Source organism: Grus americana, chromosome 27, assembly GCF_028858705.1.
Source record: "Grus americana isolate bGruAme1 chromosome 27, bGruAme1.mat, whole genome shotgun sequence".
NCBI lineage: Eukaryota > Metazoa > Chordata > Aves > Gruiformes > Gruidae > Grus > Grus americana.
In genome coordinates this window covers 1,935,732-1,952,783 of record NC_072878.1, presented here as the reverse complement: position 1 = coordinate 1,952,783, position 17,052 = coordinate 1,935,732, and the positions used below count along the sequence as shown (strand labels likewise).

Here is a 17,052-nt window from a genome sequence, read left to right as displayed (position 1 = left end):
GTGTTTCATTTCTGCTATGCTGAGGGTGGATCTTAGACAAAGAAGTTGCTGTGGATATTTAAGAGGAGGAATAATTATCCTTATTTGAAGACAACATCATGAAAAATGGAATAAAGAAAAAAAAAATGTAAAGAAGGAAAGGCAGACTTGGCCTGTCACGACATACACAGGCAGTCAGTTGCAGAGGAATGTAGGCAGTCTATGGCTGCTGAAAGACATCCAGCCATCATTTTCCTCACAGCATCCTTTAGCTCCTGGTTCCTCATGCTATAGATGAGGGGGTTCAGTGTTGGAGGTACCACTGAGTACAGAACTGCCGCCACCAGGTCCAGGGATGGGGAGGACATGGAGGGGGGCTTCAGGTGAGCAAACATGGCAGTGCTGGCAAACAGGGAAATGACAGCCAGGTGAGGGAGGCACGTGGAAAAGGCTTTTTGCCATCCCTGCTCAGAGACGTTCCTCAGCACGGCCCAGAAGTTCTGCATATAGGACAGCACAATGAAAACAAAACAAAAATAGAGAAGCACTAAAAGCAACAAGCTCAACTTCCCTGAGGCAGGTGTCTGAGCAGGAGAGCTTGAGTATCTGGCAGATTTCACAGAAGGACTAGTACACTCATCTGCCATCAGCCCTACCACAGGCTGTCGAGCCCCAGGCAGCTTAGTTGGAGTCCATTCAGCATCTGTGTGGGTGCTGTCCACCCACAAGGAACACCTGAGCCATTCCTCAGTCCCTGGAAGAGCACACTGGGACCCTCATCTCATCCCTCTGCACCCATGCAGAAACAAGCAAAGCAACAGTTTTCTTTAGAGTCTCTTCCTTGGGCATGTTCTTGAGAGCAAGACTGGAAAAAGACGTAAGCCTTTGGGCAGTGCCCTGAGGAGATTGCCTTTCCTGGTGGAAATGCTGTTACAGAGGTCAACTGTGTCAGAGATCTGCTGTGCAGGGACTCTGTACACAGGAACGGCCTCTGCAGCTCCAGGGAAGGTCTCGGGGGATAAAATCTCAGTCAGAAATATCACTGCAGGGTCCTTTTTGATGTTGCAATGCACAGAGGGTATGGAAATTCATTTACCCTGCCTCCAGGTAAAAACCAGACAGGTAGATAATGAATTAGCAATGGTATGAATAATGAAAATTCTTTGTGGACAACATTATGACAAGTGAAAAAAAGAAAAATAAAATAAATCAACAATGACATTAAGAGCGACAAAACACATCAAAGGACACTGGGCCTGCCATGAATTCTGTTACAAGTGATATGTGGAAGGACATGGGCAGTATATTGCTTCTGAAAAAAATCTAGTCATCAGTTTCCAAACTGCACCCTTGAGCTCCTGGTTCCTCATGCTGTAGATGAGGGGGTTCACTGCTGGAGGCACCACCGAGTACGGAACTGCCACCACCAGGTCCAGGGATGGGGAGGAGATGGAGGGGGGGCTTCAGGTGAGCAAATAGGCCAGTGGTGATAAACAGGGAGACCACAGCCAGGTGAGGGAGGCACATGGAAAAGGCTTTTTGCCGTCCCTGCTCAGAGGGGATCCTCAGCACGGCCCTGAAGATCTGCACATAGGACAGCACAATGAAAAGAAAACACCCAAAACCTAAAAAACAACTTAATATAATAAGCCCAACTTCCCTGAGGTAGGTGTCTGAGCAGGAGAGCTTGAGGACTTGTGGAACTTCACAGAAGAACTGGTCCACAGCATTGCCCTGGCAGAGTGGTATAGAAAATGTATTGGCCGTGTGCAGCACAGCAGTGAGAAACCCACTGCCCCAGGCAGCTGGTGCCATGTGGACACAAGCTCTGCTGCCCAGGAGGGTCCCGTAGTGCAGGGGCTGGCAGATGGCAACATAGCGGTCATAGGACATGACTGTGAGGAGGGAATATTCTGCTGAGATCAGAAAGAAAAAGAAAAAGACCTGAGCAGCACATCCTGTGTAGGAGATGGCCCTGGTGTCCCAGAGGGAATTGGCCATGGCTTTGGGCACTGTGGTGGAGATGGAGCCCAGGTCGAGGATGGAGAGGTTGAGGAGGAAGAAGTACATGGGGGTGTGGAGGTGGTGGTCGCAGGCTATGGCAGTGATGATGAGGCCATTGGCCAGGAGAGCAGCCAGGTAGATGCCCAGGAAGAGCCAGAAGTGCAAGAGCTGCAGCTCCCGTGTGTCTGCGAATGCCAGGAGGAGGAACTCAGTGATGGAGCTGCTGTTGGACATTTGCTGGTTCTTAATATGGAGCCATTGTCCTAAAAAGGAAAGGACAGGGAAAGCTATGACAGAGTTCTCTGAGCAAAGCCACTCCATTTTTCACAGAAATCCCATCCCCCTCCCCCAATTCCAAGGCTTTTCCTTTCTTTGCTTTGTGCTGGCTGAGTGTGCTGTGAGGAGCAGGACCTCTGCCCCTGTGCTGCCAAGGAGTCAGCTCTGCCCTGCTGCAGTGAGTACATGGGTGCTGGTTCTTGACACCCCCGATGGTCACAAGGGCTGTCAGATGCAATTCACCCTTGATGGAAATGTTCAATATCTGCACTCACCACTCCAGAGAGTGTGGGCTGCAGAAGAGAGGCTGAGCATGTCTTTACCATGATTTTTCTCTGTGTTTTTTCTTTCCACCATCACATCTGGTGAGTACTAGTTTTAAGGGTAGAAATGCTCTTTTTATGACTGAAAGTGTGGAGTCTGCGGACAAGACAGGCAAAAGGGCTCAGCTCTCTGTGGCTCATGTCAGGGTCAAGGGAGCTGCAGTGCCAATCCGTCTTGTTCCCAGCTGCCCTTTACTTTTGCTTCTCCTACCTCTGCACACAAATTACTCTTTTTAAAAAAAAAAAAAAAAAAAAAAAAGCAACAGGACTCTGATGAAATCAGGAGGGTGCTCTTTCAAAGGGCAGATCTGCAAACTCTTCTTTTTGCAGCCTAAAGGTGGAGTTGTGATGGAGAGGGCAAGACTCGATCCCCTTCTAGAAGCAAAGGAATCTGAAGGAGATGGGCAACCCACGAGGGATGGCTCAGCACTCCCTGGGATCCTACAGGAGAGCTGTGCCTTTCAGAGGGGCAGCACGCAAGCCCAGTGGGACAGACAAAACAGAGAGTCAGGTCTCCTCATGATGGGATGTCCTAAAGGCAGAGTCAGCTCATTGCTCAGCAGACAACGCCCAGCAGACATCTAGAGTGAGGGACCACAAGAGAGCAGCCTGAAGGCAGCCTCGCCCAGGGCTTGCCTGCAGTTTCCTCCCACTCCCTGCCCATGTCTCTGCTGCCTGGAGCTGTCCCTGCCAGGAGCTGGTGCTCTGCCCACACCTCTCCTCCCTGTCCCTGCTCACAGAGCCCATCCCACCCTCGGTGTGCATCTGTGTTACATCTCCTGGCAGCAAGAAACTTCCATGGGGGATCTCCATGCTGGCAAGTCTTAGGAGTCTCTGTCTCTTGTGCAAATCTGACAGCTCTGTTACCATTTCCATCTACCATCACAACTGTAAAGTGAAAGCACCGACCCTGCAAAGACCATTTACTCACAGGTAGCCCCTGCCTTGATCACCTTCTTTAAAAGTGCCTGTGCCCTTCATATCACCCCAGGGGTGATATGAAGCTCTAAGCAGCCCTGACCCACACAGCACCCTCTCAAGAGCAGAAGGACCCTGCCCTGCCCTTCCAGGGGGTCGCTCCTTCCACCCACAGCTTCTCCCTGCAGTGCCCTGGGCAGCTCCCCGGGCAGGCTGAGGGCTGACCCTGGCAGGCAGCAGAGTCCCTGCCTCAGTACACAGCCCTGGGAAACTCCAGCTGCACACCATGGCTTCACAGCTATTCAGAATTACATAAAAAGCTCCTCCTCCTTACAGATCCCATGAGCTTGAGCTGTGCCAGCTTTAGGAGATGTCTCCAGGAACTACAGCTCTATTGCCCTGCACCCAGAGACTTACCATGTCAAGGGCTCTGAAGATTTCTCTTCAGCTCTCAGTCAGCCTCCCAGTCCTGACCACCTTTAAGCTCTTCATCTGCCTTGCTCATCTCCCTGAGATACCCTGGCAGTGCCCTTCACCCTGCTGCGCTTGTCAGAGGAGCTGCTCCTGGGCAGAGATGTCTCTCTGCAGCACAGCCCACTTGCCATGAGCTCCCTTTGTCCCAGGAGCCTGGAGAAGCTCAGCAGCAGAGGACCAGCCCAAGGCAGCATGGTAATGACCCCTCTGGTGGGTTTGGGAATGAGTCCATGAAGCTCCGACCCTGAGAGGAAGCTGATGAAACCTCTCCAGAAGTCACAGTCCGATGCAAACTCCACAGTTTCTTGGAGCATTAATGGGTCCCCCTGAGGGCCATCCCTGACAAAGCAACTCTGGGGCTGGTTAGAGCAGGCAAGTGGAGGCAGTGATGACAGGTAGGCAAAGGCAATGGCAAGGTGGCTCTGATGCTGAGTAACCCTGGGTGTGTTTGATCAAACCAAAGGGCCAAGCTGTGACCCCCAGCCCCTGGGAGGGGAGGTCCTGTCCCACACCCAGGGCTCAGGGCTCTTCCTGGGCCAGTGTGATGTGAGGATGTGCAATGCCAAGTGCAGGACAATGGTACGACACCTCCCGAGCTCTTGGGTGGAGACAAGGAGGCCATGAGGCCCTCGTGCTGTAAGGATTAGGTGTCTCCTGGTAGGCCTTGGTGACCCAGACAACAGCCACAGCCAATGGGAGCAAGACCTCAGCTCTGTTGGGGGCTTTTGAATTTGTCAGCTCCCTTGACCATCTCCACCACAGCTTGTCCTATGGTGTCGTATGCCTGCATCTGTTTCCCTGAAGGCTCTGGACATCCACTGTGCTTACCAACCTTGCTCTCACTTGAGCATCTTCCTACCCTTACTGATATCTCTCCATCCTCATGGGCTGTGTGTTGAAATACAAAGCTTTGGCTAATCCAGACTCTTGCTGGGTGGCCTGTTGTACCACAGCACTGCACTTGGAGTGATGTTTCGTGTAAGTCAACGTCACATGAAATCCTCATGCCCAGTCTCAACTTCCAAAGCTTCCCTTTGTGCTGTTATTTCTCTCTTGTGCTGCTTTCCAATGTTGAGAAAAACTCCACCATCTCTGAAACCACACTTCAACCAGTCTCAAGATGGTCTGGGTGGCCATGGTCATCCTAATGCAGGCCTGTATGCAGGTGGCCTTGTTCATAATGAACATGCACCAATGGCTTGTATGGTGTCCCACGTAGCCCCCAGACCCTTCTCCTCAGGGTCACTGCTCAGCCAGTCAGGTGCAAGCCTGCCCTGATGACCAAGGTTACTCTTCCTTCTAATGCAGGACTGGCCACTTCTCCTTGTAACCCTCAAGAGGTTTGTGTTGACTAGCATCTAAAAGTATCTCAGGGTTCTCTGGACTGAAGCTCCATTTCGTCATCTCCAAACGCTTGGGTGCAGGTGGCTAACCCTGATGGTGGTGTCTCTCACAAGATAACATCATGAGGAGTTGCAGACTCTAGAGACCTAGGTAGGAATTATGATGAACAAAATCTCCAAAACACCGAATGAGGTTACAAAACCAGCAAAACCAGGGACAGTGGTTGTGTTTGGTTTGCGTGGTAAGGTTTTGGTAGTGAGGAGGGCAGCTACAGGGGTGGCTTTAGTGAGAAAATGCAAGAAGCTTCACCCATGTCCAATAGAGCCAATGCCAGCTTGCTCCAAGACAGACCCACTTGTGGCCAAGGCCATCAGCCATGGTGGTGGCACCTCTGTGACATCATATTTAAGAAGCGGAAAAAGAAAAACATCAGTGAGCAATATCAGTCAGAGAGAGGAGTGAGAAGATATGAGAGGAACAACTCTACAGACACCCAAGTCAGTGAAGAAGGAGGGGGACAAGGTGCTCCAGGCACCAGAGCAGAGATTCCCCTAGACAAGCCGGGAAGTTCCCCGAGTAGAGTCTGTTTTGCCTGTGACAGTATATGGTGAGTGATCTCTCCTTTTCCTTATCTCCACCCACGAGCCTTTTGTTGTATTTTCTCTCCCCTGTGCAGGTCAGGAGGGGACTGATAGAGCAGCTTTGGTGTCCAACCACCACAAGTGGGGCTCTCTATGCTGTGTGCGTGCATGTGCAAGGAGCAGCTCTACGTGCCAGCAAGGGGAGTCAGACCAGCTGTCACAGAGGCCCATGTGTCTGTGCTGCCGGCTGTGGAGCGAGTGAGGTTACACGCGTCAGTGTGCAATTGGTGGTGAAGATCAAGCTGGAGTCGCTGGTGCAAAGGTGAAGTGACCTGGGAGCCAAGGCTGTGTGAGCCACTCCGATGGTGAGACCATGGAGAGGCTGGTTCTGGAGGAGCAGGGGAGTTCAGTGCCAGCTGCTGTAGACTCTGCAAGTTGACTGAGAGACTTCATTCTGAGTGTGTGCGGGGTGTGTGCACATGCACATGTGCTGGTATTTGCGGGGGGGGAGGGGATAGGGGAGCATGGAGCTGCAGCAGTCTCACCTCTGTCAGGCTGCTGGATTTGGCTTCTGGAGGGATCCATGCTGTCTGTGTGTCTACACAGCTATACATTTTCCTCTAATATCACCATGCGTCAAACAGCCCCACCCTCATTTCTCCTTTCTCCGCTGACCCTGGTTTGGCTTGTTTTGTACCCGCCTTTGGTGTTTTGCAGACTCTCTTCATGGCAATTCCTACCTGGGTCTGTAGAGATCTGCAACTCCTCATGCTGTTCTCTTGTGAGACTACACCACCGTCAGGGTGAGCCACCCGCACACGATCAGTAACCGCTGACCAAATGGAGCTTCAGTCCAGAGGGACCTGGAGAAACTCGGGGATTTGGCCAAAAGAAACCTCATGACGTTGACAAGGAGAATTGGCCAGTCTGGCCTCAGGGAGAAGAACCAACGTGTACATCAGGGCCAGCTGGGACCTGCTGTGCTGAGGAGGGACTCTGAGGAGGAGAAGGGCCTGGCAACTGCGAGGGACACCACCCGAGCCAGTGGTTTCTGCTCACTGTGAAGAAGGCCACTTGCATACGGGGCTGCGTTAGGATGAGCATGGTCCCCCAGAGCAGGGCAGTTCTTCTGGCCCTTGACACCGCACTGGTAGGGACCCCCACACATGGCTTTGTCCCAGTTCTCGGCTCCCTCTTTTGCTGGAGCTGGGAGGAGCTGGAGAGTGGCCAGAGGAGATGTGGCCAGGTGGAGTTTGGGGCCTTAAGCAGATGGGCTGTGTGGAGGGGCTGAGAGACCTGGGCTTCTTTGGCCCCTTTGCCCAGTGGTGGAGAGGCTCGGGGCAGACTAGGAGTAGCCTGAGACTGCTTGAAAGGTGGTTTCAGAGATGGTGGAGCTTTTCTGAAAACTGGGAAACATCATGAGAAAGACAAGATGCCACCAAGTGCATCCTGGGAGGTTGAGATGTGGCACGAGGAGAAAGAAATGTCCCTGCAAGTAAATTAATAGTTAATTAACTATTAACTGTTAATCAGTTCTGTGGTACAAGAGGCCACCCAGCAAGAGTCTGGATTAGCCAGAGCTTTGCCTTTCAATGAAGAGTCTGTGAGGATGGAGAGATATCAGTAAGGGTAGGAAGACGCTCAGGTGAGACCCAAGTTGGTGAGCAGGCTGGGTGTCAAGAGCCTGCAGGGAAAGAGGTGCAGGTGTGGGACACCGTAGGACATGCTGTGGTGGAGACATCTGGGGGCAGTGGCAAGGCTGAAAGCCCCCAACACAGCCAAGGTCTTGGTCTGCTGGGCTGTGGCTGTTCTCTCTGCAGGGGATGCCTGTGAGGAGACATCTTCTCATTAGAGCACCAGGACTTCATCGCCCCCTTGTCACGACCTGTGAGCCTGAGAAAGAGTGTGTGGTAGTCCTGCTCTAGGCATTGCACATCCCCACATCCCACTGGCCCAGGAAGAGCCCTGAGACACATGTGAGGCACCGGGTCTCCCCTCCCAGGGGCTGGGGGTCACAGCTTGGCCCTTTGGCTTGATCAAACACACCCAGGATTACTCAGCACCAGAGCCACCTTGCCATTGCCTTTGCCTACCTGTCATCACTGCCTCCACTTGCCTGCTCTAACCAGCCCCAGAGTTGCTTTGTCAGGGATGGCCCTCAGGGGGACCCATTAATGCTCCAAGAAACTGTGGAGTTTGCATCGGACTGTGACTTCTGGAGAGGTTTCATCAGCTTCCTCTCAGGGTCTGAGCTTCATGGACTCATCCCCAAACCCACCAGAGGGGTCATTAACATGCCGCCTTGGGCTGGGCCTCTGCTGCTGGTCTCCTGGGACAAAGGGAGCTCATGGCAAGTGGGCTGTGCTGCAGAGAGACATCTCTGGCCAGGAGCAGCTCCTCTGCAGAGCGCAGCAGGGCTGAGGGCTCTGCCTGCAGGCACCGAGGGGAGAACAGCGAGGCAGAGAGAGCTTAAAGGCAGTTGGAAATGGGAGGCTTGCTGAGAGCTCAGGGAAGGAGAAATCTTCAGAGCCCTTGACACGGTGAGTCTCTGGGTGCAGGGCAATGCCGATGCGGTTCCTGGAGGCATCTCCTCAAGCTGGCAGAGCCCACAGCTCCTGGGATGTGCCAGGTGGACTCCCTGTGCAGAGGCAAGTTTGAGTGGCTGGGAATGCAGGTGTGCAGGCAGGGGTGCCCAGTTGTGTCCTTCAGAGCAGGGTCCCTGCAGCCCAGGGGCTGTGTGCCGGGGCAGGGACTCTGCCGCCTGCCAGGGTCAGCACTCAGCCTGCCCGGGGAGCTGCCCAGGGCACTGCAGGGAGAAGCTGTGGGTGGAAGGAGCGACCCCCTGGAAGGGCAGGGCAGGGTCCTTCTGATGTTGAGAGGGTGCTTTGTTTGTGAGGGCTGTTCACAGCTTCAGATCACCCCTGGGACATTTGCCATGGCACTTCTCAAGGAGCATTGGGATCCCCTTGGGCAGTGCCCTGGTGCCAGGAGGTGTCTGCAGGGCAGAGCTGAGCACACAGAGGGTGGGATGGGCTCTGTGAGCAGGGACAGGGAGGAGAGGTGTGGGCAGAGCACCAGCTCCTGGCAGGGACAGCTCCAGGCAGCAGAGACATGGGCAGGGAGTGGGAGGAAACTGCAGCCAAGCCCTGGACTAGGCTGCCTTCAGGCTGCTCTCTTGTGGTCCCTCACTCTAGATGTCTGCTGGGCGTTGTCTGCTGAGCCATGAGCTGACTCTGCCTTTAGGACATCCCATCTTCAGGACATCTGACTGTCTGCTTTGCCTGTGCTGCTGGGCTTGGGAGCTGCCCCAGAAGAGCACGGCTGTGCTGTAGGATCCCAGGGAGTGCTGAGCTTTCCCTTGGAGGAAAGAGTCTTTTTTTGTTCTTTTTTTTCGAGAGTAATTTATGTTTGTCATCATCTTCAAGGCAATAGAATTAAAAGTGCAGGGTATTTCATTAGCAGTCTAATGGACACTGCAGCTCTCGTGACTCTGCACTAAGCTAGAAAGAGCTGAGGCCTTTTGCATGAACTGTCTCAGGACTCTTCCCATTTTTGATCAGGAAATGAGTATTTCTACCCCTCAAAGCAAAAATCCCCTTATGTAATGGTTGAAAATAAAAAACACAGACAACATTCCTATAAGGACATGCTAAGGTTCTCTTGTGCAACCCGCACTCTTCCAAATCATGAGTGCAGAGATATAATTTCTCCATTGAAGGTGGATTGCATCAGACATGGGTTTTAAACATTGGAGCTGTCACAAACCAGCTCCATGTACCCACTGCAGCTGAGCACAGCTGACTCCTCAGCTCCTCACAACACACTCAGCCAGAAGAAAATAGACAAAGGAAATGCATTTTGATTACTGGGTATTTCTATGAAAATGCGAGTAGCTTTGCTCAGAGGAGTCTATCCTAACTTTCCCCTGTCCTTTGCTTTTTTTTAACCAGCCCCAGGCCAAGAAACAGCACATGTCCAACAGCAGCTCCATCACTGAGTTCCTCCTCCTGGCATTCGCAGACACACGGGAGCTGCAGCTCTTGCACTTCTGGCTCTTCCTGGGCATCTACCTGGCTGCTCTCCTGGCCAATGGCCTCATCATCACTGCCATAGCCTGCGACCACCACCTCCACACCCCCATGTACTTCTTCCTCCTCAACCTCTCCATCCTCGACCTGGGCTCCATCTCCACCACTGTGCCCAGAGCCATGGCCAACTTGCTCTGGGACACCAGGGCCATCTCCTACACAGGATGTGCTGCTCAGGTCTTTTTCTTTTTCTTTATGATCTCAGCAGAATATTTCCTTCTCACTGTCATGTCCTATGACCGCTATGTTGCCATCTGCCAACCCCTGCACTACGGGACCCTGCTGGGCAGCAGAGCTTGTGTCCACATGGCAGCAGCTGCCTGGGGCACTGGGTTTCTCAATGCTGTGCTGCACACGGCCAATACATTTTCTATACCACTCTGCCAAGGCAATGCCCTGGACCAGTTCTTCTGTGAAGTTCCCCAGATCCTCAAGCTCTCCTGCTCAGACTCCTACCTCAGGGAAGCTGGGGTCCTTGTGGTTGGTACTTGTTTATTCTTTGTCTGTTTTGTTTTCATTGTGGTGTCCTATGTGCAGATCTTCAGGGCCGTGCTGAGGATCCCCTCTGAGCAGGGACGGCACAAAGCCTTTTCCATGTGCCTCCCTCACCTCGCTGTGGTCTCAATGCTTATCAGCACTGCCACGTTTGCCTACTTTAAGCCCCCTTCCATCTCCTCCCCATCCCTCGATATTGTGGTGGCTGTTCTGTACTCGGTGGTGCCTTCATCAGTGAACCCCCTCATCTACAGCATGAGGAACCAGGAACTCAAAAATGCTCTGAAGAAGCTGAAGAAACTTTTCAGATGGTTCTTGGAGCTTCAGGGAGTTAAAATCTCTCCTGGCCTTTAGTAGTCTGTCTGAATGCTAAATCTTTCATTGTCTTTATATCTGTCCTTTCCTATCTGTCTGTCTCAAAGAGTTATTATATGGACGGTCCTTGTGGAAGGCAGAGCTCAGCAGGTACTGCTTGCACTTAGCATACAGTTGAGGTGTGTGGTTTATGGTTTCCCGAATTGAATCATATTTTACTTTTGTTTCTTGGTAATGAAGAGAAATCTTTCTGTGTCTGTGAGCAGCCAGTTCTCTGAGGAAAGCAGGTGGGAGTTGGTTCAAAGGAGCTGTACTATCCAGCTGCACAATTCAGGTTGTCCATACAGTGTTGGAGCTCAAGGAGACTGCTTTTCCTACCTGTCAGGACTTTCTTAGATGGCCATCTGGATCGATATGACCTGGAGAATGCTGCTATCACCTCTTCTTTGTAAACCAAAAATTAATTGGAAACCCCTTTAAATAGCAAAAATACTCTTCCATTAAATGCTCATTGAAGTATCTCTCTTTAGCTACCAATTAGCTTAAAAAGTCTTGGAGTCTTGAAGGAAATTACAGGAAAAGACAAAGCACAGGTCGGCTCTCTGCATTGTAATGAGCCCCAAAGCGTATTTGATGCTGAGTGCATGAACCTTTGATGCTGACAGGAGATTGTAAAACCTGCTCAAGAAATCAAAGGTCAGAAGTAATCACTGAAGTTTCTTGAAGTATTAATGGGTGCCACTGATGACCATTACCCACACAGCTTCCCCACGGACTCATTAGAGGAGAAAATTGGAGGCAGTGATGACAGGAAGGCAAAGGAAAGTGCAGGTGACTCTGATGCTGAGAAAAGCCTTGATGTGTTTCATCAAGCCAAACACCAAGCCCTGACCCCCAGCCTCTGGGTAGGGAGATCCTGTCCTTCATGCATGGCTCAGGGTTTTCCTGGGGTGGTGGGATGTGGGGTGTGCAATGTCCAGTGAAGGACCGTGGTACAAAACCTCCTGGCATCTCCGGAGTGTGCAAGGTGGCAATGAGGCTCCAGTGTCATGAGGACAAGGTGTCTCCTCAAAAGCCTCGGTGACAGAGACAACTGCCATAGCCAAGGGGACAAAGATCTCCATCCTGCTAAGCTTTTCTGCCTTGCCAGTGCCCTCGGCCATCTCCACCTCGGGCTGTCCTACGCTGTCCCACACCTCCTTTGTTTCCCTGCAGGCTGTAGACGCCCATCTCATTTTCCCACCTTGCCGTCACCCTGTCATGTCCCTCCCTGTACTACTGATGTCTCTCCTTGAAAGACAAAGCCATGACATGACCACAGACCCTTGCTGGGTGATCTGTTGCACCACAGCACTACCCTTTGAGTGACATTTCTGTCTTCTTCTTGTGTCCAGGATAGACATCCCAAGCCGCACTTTGTAGCTTTGTCCTGCTTTATTCCACTACAGGGAAACTCTCCGTCATCTCTGAAACCACTCTTCAAGCAGTCACAGGCTATTGCTACAGTGCCCTGAGCCCCCATGGCACGAAGCTAAAGGAGCAGAGGTCCCTCTGTCTCTGCACACAGGTCATGTGCTTCAGGCCCTGAAGGCCATCTTGGCAGACCTCCTCTGGACCCTTTCCAGTTCCTCTCCTCTCTTCCAGGAAAAGGAGCCCCACACCAGGATCATAACCATGCTGAATCAAGGGAGGGAGGTAACTCTCCTCGTCTGGGTGGCCACGCTTCTGTGCATGCAGCCCCGTAGGCAGCTGGCCTTGTTCATGGTGAGCATGCTCCACCGGCTCCCATGGCATCTCCTATAGTGTCCATGGCCTTCTCCTCAGGGTCACTCCCCAGGCAGTCAGGTCCCAGCTTGCCCTGATGCATGGGCTTATTCTGTCCCTGATGCAGGACTGGGCACTTCTCCTTGAAAAACTTAGTAGGGTTTCTGTTGGCCAAATCCCAGAGTTTCTCAAGGTCTCCATAGACAGAAGCTTCATTGTGCCAGCTCTTAATACACGGGTGTAGGTGGCTCACCCTACCCAGTGACGCCTCTAACAAGACGACAGCACCAGGAATTGCTGGACAGGACAGATAATAAAAGGAGGTACTAGTTTATTGGACTTTCTGACCAAGGTAGGAATTCCCAGCGCAGCCATCCCAGAAACACCCAACGAGGGCACTAGGCAAGCAAAGCCAGGGCCAGTGGGTAGAGGGGAAACAGGTGGGCTGTTTGTGTGGGAGGATCTGAGGAAGACCAAAGAGAAGAACTTGGGAGGGAGAGAAGGCGGCAAGACAAAATAGGAGGTAAAGCAAAGGTTCAGATGAGGGCTGTTTGGGGGCACCTGTGGAGCAGCCCTGAGCCTGAGCAGGGCAATCAGCCCAGCTGGGTACCCTTCTGATGTGCCTGTGCAGTAATGCACAGTGTGTGGGGAGCAAACAGGAGGAGTCAGGAGTCTGTGGGGAGTTCTTGAGCTGCCGTCTCATGGGGAGAACTGAGATGTGGTCAGACAGCTGACACCACTGGAGTGTGGCCATGGGTAGAAGCAGCGTCTTTAGGAAGGACGGGGCAGGTCAGTGATGAGGAGTTGCCCTGAAAGTGAACAAGCAGCAGGCCTGCATGGAGTTCTGCCTAGTGACAGATGATGAGCCAGGTGAGAGCTGATGGGTCGGGATTAACAGACAGACCAACATGGGTGACGTTGTAGTTGGTGTCTGCTATGGACCAACCTTATTAGGAGAAGAAGCAGATGAGGCTTCTTCAGACACCTGAAAGAAGCTTCACATTCTCAGGCCTTGTCCCTCATTTTGGACTTCAGGCACTTGGCCATGGGCCTGGAGGCAGCACAGTAGGGCACAAAACACGCAGGAGGTTACTGGAGGGCACCAATAACCTCCTGAACATTCAGAGAAGGTGTTAAGAAATGCCAAGGCCCACCTCATGTTCAGTCTGGAAATTTAATCTGGATGTAAAGACATCAAGAAAGAATTTGAGAATGATGCCAGCAGCAAGAGGAAGGCTAGGGAGCACGTGAGCCTGCTGCTAGATGGAGCAGGGACCCTGGTGACAAAGGACTCAGTGAGGGCCAAGGTACTCAATGCCTTCTTCACCTCTGTCTTTACTGGTGAGACCAGCCTTCAGGAATCCCACGTCCCCAAGACCAGAGGGAAAGTCTGCAGTAAGGAAGGCTTACCCTTGCTGCAGGAATCACCGGTTAGGGAACATGTTGAGAAGAGAGGACATGCATAAGGCCATGGGACCTGAGGGGATGCACTCATGAGCATTGAGGGGGCTGGCTGATCTCATTGTAAGGCCACTTGAATTCATCTTTGAAAGGTCATGGTGATTGGGAGAGGTTCCTGAGGACTGCAAAAAAGCGAGTGCCCCTCCTATCTTGAAGAAAGGCACAATGGTGGATGTGGGGAGCTCTACCCTGTCTCCCCTAACTGAGAAGGCAGATTGGCTGAGCAAGTAGGGACTAGATAAGTGGAAAATGAGGCAGATGAACAACTGACTGAATGGTCAAAACAGCATAAAGTCCAGCTGGAGGACAGTCATCAGTGGTGCAGCTCAGAAGTTAATACTGGGTCCCATTCTATTTAAGCTTTCCCTAATGTCCTGGAGGATGGGACCAAGGGCAACTTTGTGGGTGACAGAAAGCTGAGATGAATGACTGATACCCCGGATGGTTGCACTGCCATTCCGGGAGACCTGAACAGTCTGGAGAACTGGGCAGAGAGGTCCCTCATGAAGTTCAACAAAGGAAAAGACAAAACAAGTTTTTCACCATGGACAAGAACAATCCCATGGACCAGCTCAGGCTGGGGAGCAACTGGCTAGAAAGCAGCTTTGAAGAGCAGGATGCGGCATCCTTGTGGGCAACAAGCTGTCCATGAGCCAACAGTGTGGCTGCGTGGCAAAGTAGGTCTACAGCACCCTGGGCTGTGTTTGGAAGAGGACTGCCAGCAGGTCAAGAGAGGTGATCCTTCCCCTCTAGTCAGCCCTGGTGAGGCCACACCTGGAGTGCTCTGTTCAGTGGTGGGCTCCTTAGTATGAGAGAGTAAGTGATCTCCCTGTCCTTATCTCAACCCACAAGGGGCTTTACTGTCTTCTCTCCTCCTGTCCTGTGTAGGAGAGGGAGTGATAGAGCAGCTTAGTGGGCACCTCGAGGCCAGCCAAGGTAAACCCACCACACAAGTCTTGGGACTGGAAATGTGGAGGGGGAACAAAAAAAAAAAAAAAAAAAAAGGATAAAAATCAAAGAGAAGAAATATGGGAAGTATTTTGAAGATTTAGAAAGTTTGGAAGATTTTTAGATAATCACTTCAGGCAACAGGATCATTATAAATTATGAACACAACTTTTGATTTCTCTTATTTTCCACAGGTTTGTACGCATGGCTTTAATTTCTAGAAAGCATCTTTTTTTCAAAAGACTTTTTTGGGCATGGTGGAGAGGGAAGAGATTAATAGTCCTTAAAAAATAACCAAGAACACATAATGAAAACTGAAATATATCTTTTCACAGTGAGTGATAACAACTGAGTTTAGTCCAAAATGAAGCTGTACAACAGCTGTCTGGATGTGAAAAAGAGATACAGAAATTCCTTATCCTTTAAAAAAACCCAAACAAGCAAACAAAGAAACAAACCAGTATTACAGCTTTCTTTTGGCCAGCAGAGAAGGAACAAAGAAATGAAGTAGGTGGCCTTCACTTTTCATCCCCACTGAGATTGCTTCACATCATAAACTCAAAAACTGTTTCCAGAAGTCTGTACTACAAGGCTGAATGTATTAGGAGGTGTTATTTTGTTGCCTTCCTATAACTCATAGCCAATGTAGAGAAAGAAGGGAGTGAAACCTTGTCCCCCTGCTCCCTTCTGAGCTGCAGAGGCTTAGGGTGAAGCCATACCACGGGTTGAGTGGTGAAGCTCTCACCAGAGCTTCCCATGTGCAGTGTGGTTGTCACACCAGAGCTAAGCATCACAGGCCCTCATGCATGAAGGCAAGGAAGGAAGCCAGAGAAGATCTGGGACAAAGGGTGGATGGGGACACAAAGTCCAGAAAAGGCTTGCCCATGGCCCTGTGTGAGATGTGACCCACTTGGCACCAATTGTCTGGGGGGGTGCAAAGTATGAGTTGAAGCAGTGGATAATGTTAGCACTACGGATAAAGACAGAATGTCAAAGAGACCTTCACTCTCCAGCTGTTGGTGGATAGGGTTCAGCTCCAGTTTCCCACTCCTCAAGTCTACACAGAGCTTTTCTGATTTGACGTGCAGAGGATGTTCCATGGCCAAAGGTCTAGCACCATGCAGAAAACCCTGAGATACGCACAGCATCTTCTCAGCACCAACAAATAGGACCTAGTGTGGGAAACATCACACTCGTCTGGAGTACCATCCAGGGTGATGCCAACACTGAAATTAGTTTCAGCATCCTCCATTTAGGCTACAGAAGTCCAACAACCACAACATCACCCCTCATGAACCTCAGATATGCTCAACACAGACAGGGCATCCAACAAGCCATTCATCTCAGGTTAAAGTCAATATTTCCATTGGCTCAGTTTTCCATGCCAAGGGGCACAGAAAGACCAAGGTTGTGATGTTTCTTCAGCTGTCCTTGGCCATATTTGTCCTCAAGAATCACATAGAATCATAGAATGGTTTGGGTTGGAAGGGACCTTCAAAGGTCATCTAGTCCAACCCCCCTGCAATGAGCAGACACATCTTCAACTAGATCAGGTTGCTCAGAGCCCTGTCCAACCTGACCTTGAAAGTTTCCAGGGATGGGGCATCAATCACCTCTCTGGGAAACCTGTTCCAGTGTTTCACCACCCTCATCATAAAAAATTTCTTCCTTATTTCTGGTCTGAATTTAGCCTCTTTTACTTTAAAACCATTACCCTTTGTCGTATCGCTACAGGCCCTACTAAAAAGCCTATCCTCATCTTTCTTATAAGCCCCCTTCAAGTATGGAAAGACTGCAAGAAGGTCACCCTAGAGCCTTCTCTTCTCCAGGCTGAACGACCCTAACTTTCTTAGCCTGCCTTCATAGGAGAGGTGCTCCAGCCCTCTGATCATTTTTGTGGCCCTCCTCTGGACCCACTCTAACAGCTCCATGTCTTTCCTGTGCTGAGGACTCCAGAGCTGACCACAGTACTCCAGGTGGGGTGTTCCCAGGGCAGAGCAGAGGGGCAGAATTACCTCCCTCAACAATCTAGCCATGCTCCTTTTGATGCAGCCCAGGATACGGTTGGCTTTCTCGGCTGCA

General features: G+C 51.3%; 2 protein-coding genes across 2 annotated transcripts; one reads left to right on the top strand and one right to left on the bottom strand.

Moving 5' to 3' along the window:
• Positions 1–155: 155 nt before the first annotated feature.
• LOC129196891 (olfactory receptor 14A16-like) lies at positions 156–2,217 on the bottom strand. Its single transcript, XM_054804860.1, has 2 exons — positions 1,425–2,217; positions 156–340 (listed from the first exon to the last, which is right to left on the bottom strand). The coding sequence occupies exons 1-2, from the start codon at positions 2,215–2,217 to the stop codon at positions 156–158; spliced, it is 978 nt and encodes a 325-aa protein (XP_054660835.1).
• A 7,653-nt stretch (positions 2,218–9,870) lies between these two features.
• LOC129196890 (olfactory receptor 14A16-like) lies at positions 9,871–10,836 on the top strand. The gene has a single exon (XM_054804859.1). The coding sequence runs from the start codon at positions 9,871–9,873 to the stop codon at positions 10,834–10,836; it is 966 nt and encodes a 321-aa protein (XP_054660834.1).
• The last annotated feature ends 6,216 nt before the right edge of the window (positions 10,837–17,052 follow it).

Coding starts and splice junctions, on each gene's coding strand:
- LOC129196891 (XM_054804860.1), bottom strand. CDS start 2,217: ATGTCCAACAGCAGCTCCATCACTGAGTTCCTCCTCCTGGCATTCGCA. Junction 341..1,424: donor GAAGCCCCCCCTCCATCTCC/TCCCCATCCCTG, acceptor CCTCCATGTCCT/CCCCATCCCTGGACCTGGTG.
- LOC129196890 (XM_054804859.1), top strand. CDS start 9,871: ATGTCCAACAGCAGCTCCATCACTGAGTTCCTCCTCCTGGCATTCGCA.